Source organism: Prionailurus viverrinus, chromosome X, assembly GCF_022837055.1.
Source record: "Prionailurus viverrinus isolate Anna chromosome X, UM_Priviv_1.0, whole genome shotgun sequence".
Lineage (NCBI taxonomy): Eukaryota > Metazoa > Chordata > Mammalia > Carnivora > Felidae > Prionailurus > Prionailurus viverrinus.
Window position 1 is genome coordinate 105,285,715 of NC_062579.1, and position 15,395 is coordinate 105,301,109.

General features: G+C 45.4%; 1 protein-coding gene across 1 annotated transcript; it reads right to left on the minus strand.

The window, feature by feature from the left end:
* Positions 1–507: 507 nt before the first annotated feature.
* LOC125157693 (integrator complex subunit 6-like) lies at positions 508–9,191 on the minus strand. Its single transcript, XM_047844626.1, has 5 exons — positions 9,137–9,191; positions 3,490–3,667; positions 1,667–1,795; positions 1,164–1,257; positions 508–806 (listed from the first exon to the last, which is right to left on the minus strand). Exons 2-5 carry the CDS (start codon positions 3,662–3,664, stop codon positions 707–709), a joined length of 498 nt encoding a protein of 165 aa, XP_047700582.1. The 5' UTR covers positions 3,665–3,667; positions 9,137–9,191; the 3' UTR covers positions 508–706.
* Between the last annotated feature and the right edge of the window lie 6,204 nt (positions 9,192–15,395).

Here is a 15,395-nt window from a genome sequence, read left to right on the forward strand (position 1 = left end):
ACCCAGCAATGACTCATTGAAATGGGAGTTGAGACTGCCAGTTAACTACTTGGGATTGCTCATCTGTCTCAGTCAACAGATACTCAAAGGGGGTTTCTGAACTGGCCGAGGTGGTGGAACTTATCAAGGATATGGAGTTCCCTGCTAAGCAGTGGCTAAGGATAAGGATGTGGGGAAGGTCTAGAACACTTCCTAAGATGCCCATGTTTTGTGGTTAGAGTATGTGGAAAGTTACAACCACCCAAATCAGGCAGGACATCTAATGGTCCAGATCCTTCAGTACAGAAGGATTAAGTCACCTGACCCCCAGGCCAAGCACCATGACTAGGTGAGGTGCAGTCTCAGGGCAAAGAAATGGACATCTCCAAAGAAATGGACAGGGAGCAGACACTGTAATAGACACCAGTTATGACCACGTGACCTGCAGAAACTAGGACTGTTCCATAGTCTGATGACTTAATAGTAACTCCCACCTCAGGTGGGAACACAAACAAACACAAGTTACCCTTTCAAATGAACTCGTAGGGCAAAAGCCCAGCTTTTATTAACAACAATTAATAAAATTTTTAAAACTACAACAACTTTTTCTTAGCCTCCGGAAGGCAATTCTCTTAACTAACACATGCTAGGAGGCTTCGGCAATATCCCATTCCGTTCTAGAAGACAGCAATCTGCTTCTTATTTTTTGATTGTTGAGATAACAGGGTTATAGGTTTGGGCTATGCTTATCTTTGCTGAGAAATTTGTCAGATTCTATTTTGTCGAGTATCTTCTCAAGGTGCTTAATTAAGTCTCGTCTTTTAAATCTGAAAATGAAGAGACACGTCATTAACCAAAAGACACCCCCCCAAAAAATCCCTATGATGTGGTTCGATCTACATGGGAATAGAAAATGGACCCTGGTGGTAGGGAAAATCCAGCAAATACAAAGAGTGTCATTCAGGGTCAATGCCCACCTGAAACTCTGTGTGAACAGAAGTCTCCTGGAGCTTGGAAGTATGAGTGAGACTTAGATAATATCGATCTAAATAGCTGCAGAGACAGCACGAATTCTGAGTGAGGACCAGGGTTTGAGAAACGCCAGGCAGTCCCATCCCCACCCCTCCCCCAACACCGCCCTGGGCCCCAGTGTGAGACGTACTGGAGTTTCTCTCTATACCCACCTTGCTGCTTCCTTGATGGCAAATTCAACAAACTGTCTCCTCACTTTTGGAGGTCCTTGAATTCCTTCAAGCAATTTGAAGATTTTTTCATATTCTGAAGACATTTAGAAAAAAAAAAATCCCGTCAATATGTCTAAAATACAAAGAGAAGGTAGAACTCAATCTTGGTGCATCTGCTGCCCCAGTAGAGTCATTCAAGGGCTAGAATGTTACATAGTACGTGTAACAAGCTTTACATGCCTACATCCGGACACCTGAACATACCTACCTGTGGAATTGTGGTAAACGATAACCAACTAAGAACTGAAAAAGAACAAAAAAAGAAGTCTACTGGGACATTTCAGTCAGAATAAAAATGAGCTATCCTAAATTACGGGAAAACCCCATTCTGGAAACAGATCAACCTCAAGAGGCAAGCCGGATTTATTCCAAGTCGTGAAATGAGAGGGGCCTCCCATGGGTTTTTGTTGGTTTGTCTGGATACAAGTTTTGACACTACTTACTTCGTCCAAACTGTCGAATTTCTTTCATGATTTGATGTTTTACATCACTATTCATCGCCTCTGGATTGAATGACAACGTATCCGGCATCATTCCGAACAGCACAGACTTCCTGGCGACCTTGGGGTCATCTGTAGAGAGACAGCTGGGAATGATTCATCCCGCCAGTGAATTGCTACCAGGTTTGTGACTCAGCCCACCTTTGCTGAGACGGGTTAAGTCATGAGACAGAGAATCCAACTGGTTGGCGTGGAATACCATCTCCTGCCATATTCATAGGCTCTGGGGGAACGGAGTTTGACAAGAAGCCATCAGTGTGGGTCGACCACCTTCCCTCACCTCCCCGTGGATATTGTGACTGACAGGAGCGTGTAGAAGCTAAATTTAGAGATTGAGCTGCAGTTAGGTACAGGGGTGTTTGAACAACCCCACAGAGACATTCATGTACTCCACGGTTTCTTAAATTTTGTATTTCATAGCAGAAATATAGGCCAGAGGAATATCTCAGACCTGACATATTCTCATGGGGAGGTCAGGTAATACACGTAAAATGGACAAAGGAAACAACACAGTGTGAATGTGCGTTGGGAAGGAAGACATCGGGGATGTGACAGAGAGCAGGAAGGGGAGTCTCCTTGGCCCCGGGGTCGGGCAGGGTCCTCTGAGGAGGTGACCCCTGGGCAGAGTCTGGAACAGGAGACAGGGCGGCCTGTGCACGTGTGGAGGACTTCTGGCTGCCCTGAGGGCCAGTGCAGGGCCCCTAGGAGGGGACGAGCCGGGGCCGTGGAGCAAAGGACAGAGGCAGAGAGAGCAAGGAGGACACCCAGAGGACGCGTGCAGGAGAGGAGGGCAGGCCCGGGTCCTGCAGAGCGTGTAGACCAGCGTCGGGAGCTCCGATTCTATTCTGAATGCTCGGGGGAGTTGGTGGCGGGTTTCGGGATGGACGTGGCAGGGTCGGATTTCTGTGTGCACATGGTCAGTCGGGCTGCAGAGGCAGACAGTATGAGTCAGATCAGAGCTACAATGATAGATCAGGGGCGCCTGGGTGGCTCAGCTGGTTTAAGTGTCCGACTCTTGGTTTCGGCTCAGGTCATGGTCTCATGGTTCACAGGATCAAGCCCTGCGTAGGGCTCTGTGCTGACAGCATGGAGCCTGCTTGGGATTCTTTCTCTCCCTCTCTCTCTGCCTCTTCCCTTCTCTCTCTCTCTCCTAAAAATAAATACATAAACTTTTTAAAAAGAATGATAGACCATATAAGAAGCTACTGTAATATCTTGGTGAAAGATCATGTCAGAGAGAATTAGGAGCACAGACAGAAATGGCTGGATTCAGGAATTTTTACAATATTTATAGGGAGAAAAATAAAGGAAAAGCAGAAGATAAGAATGAAAAGGGGTTCCCAGGGCACCTGGGTGGCTCAGTCGGTTAAGCGTCCGACTTTGGCTCGGGTCATGATCTCATGGTTTGTGGGTTCAAGCCCCCCATTGGGGTCTGTGCAGACAGGTCAGAGTCTGGAACCTAGTTTGGATTCTGTGTGTCCCTCTCTCTCTCTGCCCTCCCCTGCTCACAATCTGTCTCTCTCTCTGAAAAATAAACATTAACAATTTTTAAGAAAAAGAAGGAAAGCGGTCACCAAAAAAGAGAAGGAAACCAGTAGAGTGGGGAGCTTGGGAATCCGGGAAGGTTTCCAAGTAGGAGAGTGGGAACACCTGTGCCCAGTGTGGCCCAAAGCCGGTGACCTTGAGCGAACTGCTCCCTGGCAGGGAGGAGCCAGAGGCCAGGCTGCACTGGGGCAGGTCAGGGAGCGGGGCACAGGCATCCTCACCATCTTCCAAAGACACGGCTGAGCCCCTGGCCTGGAATGCCCCCTCTTCTTCCGGCATCACTGACAGCAGCCCCCTGGTCAGCCTACTCTTACACAGAGAAGTCATGAGTTCTCTATGACATTTCATTTGCTTCTCGGGCCCAACAGTAGACTCCTCTGCTTTATCTGTCATCATTTCCTGAGAAATATCAAGAAACACAGTCCATCAACGACAAACATGCAACCATTGTAAAACCGCCTTGTACATACGTGTATACAACATGCATCTGCATCATTGTGAGTTTTCTCGGAGGCCAAGGTTTACCAGGCCCTCACAAACACCCTGTTCTCAAGAAACCCAGCCTCATTTCCATCCAGTCTAGGGGGCAAACGGAGGAAGCTAACATAGAAGACTATACAAAGCCAAACATGTTATAATCATACTTAATCACAGTGCTTAGGGAATGAGCAACTCTCATCAGCCAAACGTGGATGCAAATCTGATTACCTCTTTGAAGAAGTACAAACCAATCTGTGTCAACCTGTTAGGGTAAATAGTTCCTTTTTTCTGTTCTCTTTTTAGGAGGCCACTACAAACCTGTTCACAACAGCGGACAAGACAATGGAAGGAAAAAGAAAACCTAAAGGCCAAGATCTCTCCTGAACTTAGACACAAAAATCCTAAACAAAAGTTTAGCAAATAAAATATAATAGTATCCTGAAGGATGCACGTCCTGTCTTAGGAGGGGGGGTTATTGCAGAAAGGCAATATTGTTTTGAAATTTGAAAATCAACGCGATGTGTCGCATTAACAAGCAAACAAAAAAAGGAAAAAACCATGTAAGTTATATAAATGGATTAAATTTCAACACCTATTCATGACAAAAACAATTAGCAACTTAGAATACAGGGTGACTTCCTTCATCTCATAAAGCCCATGTACAAGAGAAAGCTATAATAAATGCCATACTTAATAGTGAAATATCAAAACAGTTTTTCCCGAGTTTGGAAGAAAGGCAAGGATGTCCACTGTCCGCTCAATAATTTCCAGAAGGTCCTAAAAAGTGCAGTAGCACCCGGAAAATATAATAGTTATAAAGTTTGGAAAGGAAGAAGTAAAACTGTCATTATTCACAGATGAAATTGTTCTCTATATAGAATAGGCAAAAGAATACAAATCGTTAGAGTTAATAAGTGAATTTAGTCAAGTTATAAGATATAATAAAAACCACTTTTTCTATTTCTGCAACAAATAATCAGAAAAGAACATTTTAAATGCCACTGAAAATAGTATCAAATACATCAAATATCTGAAGCTAATGAGAGATGTGCTAAAGCATGACATGAAATGAACAAAACATCACTGAGAAATTAAAGACTCCAGGAAATGAGGAGAAATACTTTTTGCATAGATTGAAATTCTTGTTGGTAAGACTCATTATGATCAAATCTCCCCCAGGTGATCTCTACCAATCCTGTTTAAAATCCCACCATGTTAGTGGGTTGGTTTTTTGTTTTTTTTTTTTTTTTTTGAAAAATTAACAAGCAGATAGTAAAAAAGTCTATGGATACCTAAGGACTCAGAATACACAAGACAGTCTTGAGGAAAAAGAACAAAGTTGGAAGACACACCCTACCAGATATGAAGATTCACTATAAAAATGCTGTCATTAAAACAGTGTGGTCAGGGTGCCTGGATGGCTCAGTCGGTTAAGCACCCAACTTCGGCTCCGGTCATGATCTCCCAGTTCATGGGTTTGAGCCCTGCATCGGGCTCTCTGCTGTCAGCAGGGAGCCTGTTTTGGATCCTCTGTCCCCCTCTCTCCGCCCCTCCCCTGCTCGTTCTTTTTCTCTCTCTCGTAAAGATAAATATTAAAAAAAAAAAACAAACAAACAGTGTGGTCATGAAGTAAGTTTGGGCGAACACACCAGTGGAAGGGCAGAGGACCTAGAAACAAACCTGGAAATACAAAACAGCTAGATCCGTCACACAAGAGTCCCTTCAAATCATTGTGGAAAGGATACTGTCTTTGATAAATCCACATGATAGGTACAGGGGGAGAAAATGAACCTTTATTCTTACCCCATTTCGTTCCATAAAACTTGATTAGAGATGAATAGGGGATCTAGTAGAAAACTTAGGATATTATCTTCATGGCTTTAGGGTAAGCAGAGATTTTTTTAACAAAGAGAAAAGAAGCACGGACTAAAAGTAATAGATTGTTTAATTGGATAGAATTAAATTTAAAACTTCTGTTCATCAAAAAGATGCTTTTAAGAGAGAGTAAAAGCAAAACAGATCGGTAGGAGAGACTCAAAATTGTATATATACATAGTTGGACAAACATTTATATATAAAATATTCATATATTCATATATGTTTATAATGTATAGATAGTAAATATAAATAATATGTAAGTTTTGTGTATTTAAATATATAAACATGTATGTATAACTGGAGATATATATATATACACTTCTCTCTCCAAAAATTGCTGGAATCCAGAATGTATCTACGTAGAACTATATCAGTTTAAAACTTACAAACATTCCAGGTGCCCCTGGTGGCTCCGTCAGTTAAGCGTTCGACTCTTGATCTCAGCTCAGGTCATGATATCATGGTTTGTGAGTTCAAGCCCCACATTGGGATCCTCACTGATAGCGTGGAGCCTGCTTGGGATTCTGTCTCTCCCTCTCTCTCAAAATAAATAAATAAACTTAAAAAGTTTACAAACATCCCAGTAAAATATAAGCAAATGACCCAAAGAGGCACTTAATAGAGACATACCCAAACGGTCAATCCATATCTAAAAGGCGCTCAACTTCATTAATCAGCAGAGAAATGCAGTTTAAACATCATGAGAGGTCCCTGTACAGCCCCCAGAGTGGCCTAGATTCCCAAATGTCTGTAGAGTGTTTATAACGCGGTGCATCTAGAACTCTTATCCATTGCTGGACCCAGACTCCCACCCAGATTCCCAAGGCCACAGCTGAAAGGTTAGACAGAACTTTCAAGGCTGAGATAAATCAAGGAAAATACAACTGAGCAACCTGGTGTCAGTTGAAACAGGGTAATTCTGGAGATACAGGAAGCATGAACTGATGAAGAGTTTTTTTAAGATGTTGCTGTTTGAACAACTCAGCCTTGAGTTTTGTCTGCAAAGAGTGTGGGCTGCCCTAGTTTGTGTTAGGAGGGGCACAGTTCTGGTACGACCCTGTGAGGGAGAGGACGCGTGGTTCCCCAAAAGGACACAATAGACAAAAACAACGGACATCAGCTTTGCTAGTGAATAAAAACATGTCCCCATACACCCGTTGGTGATTGTTGCTTCTTCTTTAGTGAATTGCTTTTTCTTTAAATGCCCTTAACTTCCCCAACTATTACATTTGTTCTTCTCTGTTAGGTTTTTATATATTAAGACCACATGCCCCATATCTTTCATATTCATTGTACATACTTTCCCCCTAGTTTGTTGAAAGCTACCCTGTATTCTTTTTTAATTATTTTTTGAAGTTTATTTATTTATTATGAGAGAGAGTGCACAGGAGAGTCAGAGAGAGACAGAGACAGAGAGAATCCCAATCAGTGTGGAGCCTGATGTGGGGCTAGAACTGATGAACTGTGAGATTGTGACCTGAGCTGAAACCAAGAGTCAGACGCTTAAACAACTGAGCCATCCAGGCGCCCCCTCTCAGTATTCTTTTTAAAAAGTGTTTGTTTAAAAAACAAATAAATAAATAAATAAAATAAAAAGTTTTTGTTTTCGGGGCACCTGCGTGGCTCAGTTGGTTAAGTGTCCAACTCTTGATTTCGGCTCAGTCATGATGTCACAGTTTGTGAGTTCGAGCCCCACGTCGGGTTCTGTGCTGACAGTGCAGAGCCTGCTTGAGATTTTCTATCTCCCTCTCTCTCTGCCCCTCCCCCACTCGCTCTCCATCTCTCTCTCTCAAAAATAAACATTTTTTAAATAAAAATAAAAAAATAATTCTTTTTTTTGCTAGAATGAACCAGTGCCTGTTCAAAATGTTTGAAATGAAATAAAAATACAAAAAAATAAGGAAAAAAGTTAAAAGTAAGTCAAGAAAGCACTACATTCCATATAATGTTAAAATTAAGTACTAACGGGAGTAATTATGGCCAAAGTGACAAGAAAATGTGCCTTCGTGTAAAGTTTCCTAACTGCTGCCATTTTTTTGAAGGTTCATGTTTCATGACTTCGTCCCCTGCAATACTGTTTCTGCTAAATTATAGAGGTGAATTTTATAAAATATTGTCTATAAGTATTATATTATAAATGAAATTTAAAAAGTGGAAAATTACACATATATTGAAAGCTTAACACTACAGAAGCAGTGAAATATCTTTATCTTGCCACAAGTACTTTGCAACCATTAAAGCACAGGTTTGACACTAACATTGACCAACTAGAGAAACTGCTGGTGATATAAGCTTATAGGACACAACAGGTTCTGAGATGTGCAGCACGATCTCGATTTGGGTTAAAACGTATCTGCACATAAAAAAAAACTGCTGAAAGGGAAGATAAAAAATATGTTCATGCTTTCCTGTTTTCTCTTTGTATCTATAACATTTCATCTTTTCCCCAATAGGAACAAGTTTTATTTTTAAAATCAGAATAAAATGTCGTAGCTAAAAGAAAAAAGATAAATAATGAATCAAAGAAAAGTACCTCAGCCCACAACTGAGACACAGCATCCAAGTAACAGCACCCCCCCCCCAAAGTGCCTTTGCGCACCCAACGAAGACCTCCCCCCAAAGGCTGAGACAGAGCCCCACACTGCTCCGCAGCCACGGCTGAGACAGCAGCCGGGGCCTAGTCGCCCCACTGCAGAAGGGACACCTCCTCAGCCAGGGCTGAGGCGGAGCACTCAAGGCGGAATCCCCCTTCTGTGCACAGACGGACCTTTCCAACAACAGTCTCAGCTCCCCAGAGGGCGGCAGAGGGAGCCCCAAGAAAGAGCCCGAGCCGCCAGCGCCGAGAAGGGACCCAACGTCAAGCTGTCTCCCCGACGGCTCACACAGAGCCCCCGAGGGCGACTTTCACTCCAGTCTCAAACACCCGAGGAACAGCACCCCCACTGGCTGTGACACAGCACCCATGAAAGCCTCCCCAGCACTGAGCGTGCCCCCCGCCCGGGGACCAGCCCGACGCGAGCAGAGCCCACCGCCACCGTGGCTGAGACAGAGCACCCAGGGCAAAGTGCCCCCTCAGGCTGAGCCAAGCCCCGAGGAGAGGCTCCCACAGGCTGAGGCAGTGGCCCTCGTGGGCAGGAATCTGGGGGCTGAGGCCACGCGCCCGAGGAAACGCTGCCCTCGCACGGCTCGGGTGCACTGCCAGGAAACACCCCCACCCCCACTCTCGACTGACATAAGCCCCCGGACAAGAGTCCCCTCCCCAGCACTGAGACGGTTCCACGAGGAAAGCCCCTCGCGGAACTCTGTCTCTCTGACCACCAAAATGGCCGACACCCGCTGCCCAGGGAAACGCCGCCCACCCCCGGGCTGAGACCAGAAGCCAAGGAACGGTTTCCACGGAGCTGAGGTCGATCACCCAGCAAGATACCGCACCTAAGGGAGACACGCCTCCCGAGTTCAGGGAGAGCGCCCAGGGAAAAGAATCCGCGCTCCGAGTGTTAAAATCCTGACCTTGTTCCCGGAGCCTGGCAGTAACCTGCAAACTGGCAGTGAGGCTGTGGTGCCTCTCACGTGGAACTTTCTAGAAATGTGCCCTCTGGGAGTCGCTGGAAATGCGCCCTCTAAGGGTTCTGGGAGCGGTGTGCACAGGCACGTGTGTGGCAGGAGGACTGATACATTATTACTTTCCCGGGGGGGTGTAAGCCAAGCTGCAGACCCCGGATGCTGCAGGCCCGCTGCCCCGCAGCGGGCCTGCAGCTCCTCGGCGCAGAGCCTGGTGCTGGAGAAGCCTCGGGTCCCCAGGAGCCTGCTGTGCCAGCCCCCCAGCGCCACCAAGCTCGTCTTTCCACCCCCCACGCCCCCCGCAGCATGTGTCAGGCGCCCCCTACAGACAGACCTCGGTCACTGACGCCACAGGAGAACTTTTAAAGGAACCAGAACATTTTTCACATTTCAGGAAAAAAGGGTGAGTAGGAAGCTGAGACGGAAAAAATAAAAAACCAGCATACTATATTCACAGGAAAGGAGGAATGCTTATGATACAAATGAACAAATATTCATGAGGAAAAATTAAAAGCATTTGTTAAGACAGGCGTCTAGCAGAAATCGACATTGCACATTCTCCCCGGGGGAAAAACATTAGAAGTGTTCCAACTAAAATCAAAGCAAGATGAGACTGCCCACCATCATCCCTTCTATTCAACGCTCCCTACAGGCATTCCTACCTTGCACCTTCAGGTAGTAAATACGCTGTGCACACAGGGGGTCTCCGACTGTTCAATTACGGATAAGCCCCAGAAGTGGTGCTTTTCAGGGTGACTACCAGGCACGTCAAACAGTGACAATTGTCTAGGAATAGAGATTGCTGGGGAGCTGCAACCAGTTCCGTCCCCTCCAGTGGCGGACAGCTTGCTGGCGTTCAGAGCTACCCTGGATGTGAGGTCATGGGTTTCAAGGCCACCGTGGAGCTGGGGAGGGGGCGGTGGGAATCGTGCCGTTACCACAGCCCAAGGCTCGCTGTTCCTACTGGGATGTAGCCAGGTTTCAGGAGTAAACGCTCTTCTGGCCTGGCAAGCCTTGGGTGACTTTGCACAGTTGTGAGCCAGTTCATTTAGATACGATGCCTGTGTTCCTATTGCGTTCATGCTGGAGTGGATTTTCACAGGATCTCATTCTACTAACCCCCCCCCCCCAACCCCCCCCCCCCCCCCCCCCGCGCCTCTTCGTGTATGTTACATTTTGAACAAGTCTAAATCCAGTGTATCCGGTTGTAAATTACTTACACTGTTTGTCTTCTTGTTTTGGAAGAAACTAGAATGGGCAGTGCCTGCCTGTTAGGAAGAACTCCCCGATCCAGGCCTCATGCATCGCTTCTCCAGCCAACTGGTTTGTGTGAAATCCACATGGGCATATGTGAATCCCCTTTCGGAGCGGGTATTACTTTTTTTATTTTGTGTCGCAATTTGCCCCCAGTTTAGTGACTTCAAAAGGTATACCAAACTCGGTGGATTGAAACAGTGTTTGTTATTTCTTCTCCCACAGTTCTGTAGCTTGAAGTCTGGATAGTTTTGACTCGGTTCTCTCCTTTGGGGCTTGAAAGGCCGAAGTCAGTATTTTAGCTGCGCTGGGTTCTCATCTGGAAGATCCGGGATGGAATGAGCTTCCAAATCCACTGGGATTGTTGGCCGAAGTCAAGTCCTTTGTCCCGTGAGAGCGGTCCTGCATTTCTCACAGGCTGTTAGCTAGGGCTCAGTGTCACCTCTAGAGGCCACTGTCAGGCCCTTTTCAGGGGCTCTGTCCATCTCCAAGTGAGCAATGACACATCAGATTCTTCTCGAGCTTGCTAACTACCTCGGCTGCCTGCAATGCTACCAGCTGGAGGAAACTGCAGAAAAGGCTCAGGAGGGGGGCTCTGGCACTCCCAGGAATCCCACTCTAAAGGTCAGATGGGAGGACACCAATATGACGATGGGGGAACACCAGAGGGCAAAGGTCACGGGGAACATCTTCAAATTCTTCTCTTCTTTCCAAGAGAAAGATGTTAAGGTAGCAGGAGTCAGAGCCATGGGTTTTGGGCCCACTTCGTCGTGCAAAGCCCTTGTGGCTTCAGGACCTGCTTGAGTTGATCTTGTACAGCCACTTGCATTGGAAAAGAGGTACTTCTCTGCACACCCACTGCTGTGACTGGTGGGTCACCCAGGTTAGGACGGGCAGCTCAGGTGACCTGGGAACTCGGTGTCCCCTGGTCAAGCATTCGTTCCTGCTAAGTCCCAGTGGTAAGCCAAATGTTGTTCAAAAGGACCAGGATGACATTTAATGTGTCAAGGATATTAGTGCCACTTCGGAGCTGGAGTCCTGTGATCTTGGATAAATCTGATAATTTCTTGTCCCCAGTGCACAGTCACACTGGTAAAGGGTTGCAGGCCCCTTTGGGTATGAATGGGAGAAAGATAACAATAGAAACTTTTTCTTACAAGGGTCCTTCCAACAATAGAAATTTCTATAGAAGGGTCCTTCCCTAAGAAGCCTCCCCTTCATACATGAGTCTTTGGACCTTTAGTGAAGTCTGGGCTTTGGTTGACTCAGGGACCCTTAGTCATCAGTAGAGTAAGAAGTATGGTCTGCAGTGCAGGTGATCCTGTGGGGGTCACCTCTCCATACTCCCGTGTCCCTTTACTATGGTCAATGCAAACTACACCAAGCTCATTTATTCAGGACTAGGGACCATGAACCTCAGGAGACAAAGTTAGGGTCGACCCCCCATCAGGAAAAGGAGTATCACCAGTCACCAGGTAAGAGGATGTGGAATGGAGAGTGGAAGAAGTAATGATGTAATCAAATGCAGAAAAAAGGACTTTAATAATGAGTATTTACTTCTTTCTTTTCATATGAATTTATCCACATATAGATTAACCAAATGATTTTGGTTTTGACACCCTCCCTTCCCTTTGTCTTGCAACACAAGGTGTGTTATTAACTTTTTTTCAGCATTTAAGGTACAGGATGTTAAGTTGGGATGTGAATCAGGTAGCAGACGAATAAGCAAGGCGAGAAAATATAAGACTTAGTGCCCTCTTTTAGAGAAGGCTTAGGATTTTCTCAGTGTCACGGAGAAAGTCACTTGTAATGTGTCAACTTGTGTCACTGGTAATGTGTCAACTTGGCCAGGCCAAATCACGTCACCCACAATACCCTTTCTGGTATGCATCTGGTTAGCATGTGCCACGGGCAGCTTCTGTGAAGATAGGGGATGGTGTGTGAGGGGAAGCAGCAGCCATTTTGTAGCTCACGTTGTTGCTGATTGGCCGATTCACTTCACTGGGGTGAAGTAGCAGCTGGCCCTGCAATTTCTCTCTTTTCCCCTGGATCCTCCTTGGGCAGCTCTATCTTCTGGGCCATGTGTGTGTGTTTAGCTCCATGCAAAGGGCCCTCTTGGCTTCTATGGGTCACCATCATCATCAAGGTCAGAGGCAACAAGGATGAGTATGCACTTAAGTCTGTCCTCATAGCACCCCAGATCACGTTTGTGAGTTCCAGCCTGTTTGCTACCTCCTTACCCTTAGTTGAGATGACAACAACCTTATAGAGCCTGGTTAACTGCCTTCCACATTGTGTAAGGCCATTTTCTTTAACAAATCTATCTATCTATCTATCTATCTATCTATCTATCCATCCATCCATCTATCCATCTATCCATTCATCTATCCCCCCGACTTCTTCTGCAGCTGGCTGAATGCTAAGCGAGGGAGATGACCAAACCCTTACTAATCGCATTATACCACCGTCTTCTAGACTTGTGAAGACAGCAATCTCTGTGCTGATATCTTCAACTTTGGCCTATTTTGAAATCCACCTTTTAAAATTACCCAGCTGTTAAGTTCAACATTTTTTAAAGGTTATTTATTTATTGAGAGAGAGAGAGAGAGAGCACGCATACGGGTGAGCAGGGGAGGGGCAGAGAGAGGGAGCGACAGAATCCAAAGCAGGGTCCGCACTGTCAGTGCAGAGCCAGACGCGGGGCTCAATCTCACGACTGTGAGATCCTGACCTGAGCCAATATCAAGAGTCAGACACTTAACCGACTGAGCCACCCAGGCGCCCCTGAGTTCACCATTTTGGAACCAAAAATGAACAAATACCATTGATGACAATGAGGGATGTTTTGAAGTCCAAATTCTTATGAGCTCATCTTGAAATTTTAAAAGAAAATAGTAGAATTTATTTTTCTATGAAGGAATGACAAATCCTGAGAGAGACATAACTAGAAATCTCTCCAGCATCAATGAACTTGCGAAAAATCAATAAAATGTATTCTTTTTATATATGCGAAGTCAGTCTTTTGCTACACAAAATATCTGCAAATCAATAAGAGTGTAACACTGCTAAATATAACCTTTGGTATAAACATGAAAAGAAAAATTCGTATTTTGCTTGTCTTTTAGTGTATCTTAAAATTATGTTTTATTCTGCTTTTTTAAATAAAAAATTGTACATGTTTACGTTTTACAACACAGTGTGTGATACACATATACACGGTGAAATGATTATTACAGTCAAGCTAATTAACATCTCCTCACACAGTTACCGTGTGTGTGTGTGTGTGTGTGTGTGTGTGCACATGTGGTGAGAGCACCAGAAATCTACTCTCTCAGCAAATTGCCAGGATTCAACACAGAATTAACTAGAGTCACCATGCCGCACATTAGATCTCTAGGCTTCTTCGTCCTACACAACCACAACCGTACACTTCGACCAACATCTCCCTCTTTTGGTGCTTTAAAAGCGTAGAAGGTGCCAGTCAACCTGCACGCGGTCTTGCCTGCCTGACCTGCTCCAAGATCATACCTGGAGACAGTAGCCTTAAGGGACTGCTGGAACCAACTCCACATAACAACTACATTCATTGTATATATACTTGTCTATGTAATATACATACACCCTTTAAAAGCTCCCATTAGTTCTGCTTTTCGGGTCGAAGGTTGACTGATACAGGTTGTGGTCCCGAGAGTGGTTCCAAAGGAACTTAATCTTGACAGTGTGTTCTCTGAATTTGTACTGTGTTTTCTGGAATACATCCTTAATTAGATTGGAAGGCTTTAATGACCCTGTTTCCAGTGGTAAAGTGGGCACTGTTAGTCCACAGCAGGAAGTGGCAAAAGTGTTACACAAATTTTCAACTTTTCGTACCTATAATCAAGTGCCTATAAAAGACGAGTCTCCGGGTGACTAAGTGTATGATATGTTAGAATATTTTCATCAAAATAAGGAGTATTATGAAGACAAAAGATAAAGAGTATTATGGAGTAGATTTGTCATTTCTAAAGGAGCCTCAGAACTCGAGGAAAGAAAATGCTGAGCTCAGAACCTTACAGTCTCAGACCAACGTCCAAATGAAGGACCTGAAAAGTCCTGTGACAGGCCTGAAAGAAACCAGTACCTGGTATAGCCACAGGCGCAAGATTTGGGGAATCCAGATCCAAAGTTTAATCTTTGAGGGGCTGAATTACAACACAAACTGAATTTACAACTTCACGGGGTCTCTTCTGCTCATGTTAGGGGAAAATGGAATATCGGAAATTGGAATAGGGATATACGGGTGCATGCCAATGAGTGCGGGTCCCTGAGCCTCTGAATTTCCGGAAGTATCTCTGCCAGGAAAAAGCAGGCCTTCCACTCCTGCTTGGATCTCGCTCGTGTACAAGTCTTTGCGTGGACACGAGCTTCTATTTCTCTTGCATGCCATCAGTGAAATTGCTGGGTCACTTGATACCTTTATGTTTAGTGTTGTGATGAGTTGCCAGGCTGTTCTGGGCAGATGCGCGTCATTTTGCATTCCCACCGGCAACGTGGGAAGGTCCCAATGTCTTCACCCTTGTTAAACACCTGTTAGCAGCTATCCCCGTGGGTGTCAAGTGGTATCTCATTGTGGTTTTGATGTCCAGCTCCCTGGTGACGGAGAAGGTCTGGGGGTCTATTGGCGTGTGTAAGACTGTAAAGATGAGGTCCCCATTGCCTTGCTGAGTGTCATCCAGGAGCCGCTGTCAGCTCCTGCTTTCCTCCGCACCCCTTCTCACGTGGACCCCAACATCTTCCAAGCGGCAAAGGGTGGCCAATCCTTCCTGGCTTCCTCTTCTGCTCCCCAATCAAGAAATCGGCCTGCCTTCAATGGATCCACCTGCGTGCGTCAGGCCCATCCACGGGACGCGACAGCTCCCAGACAGTGGAAACAGGGAGGTGAGGCCAGCTGCAAAAGCCCATCACAGAAGGTCAC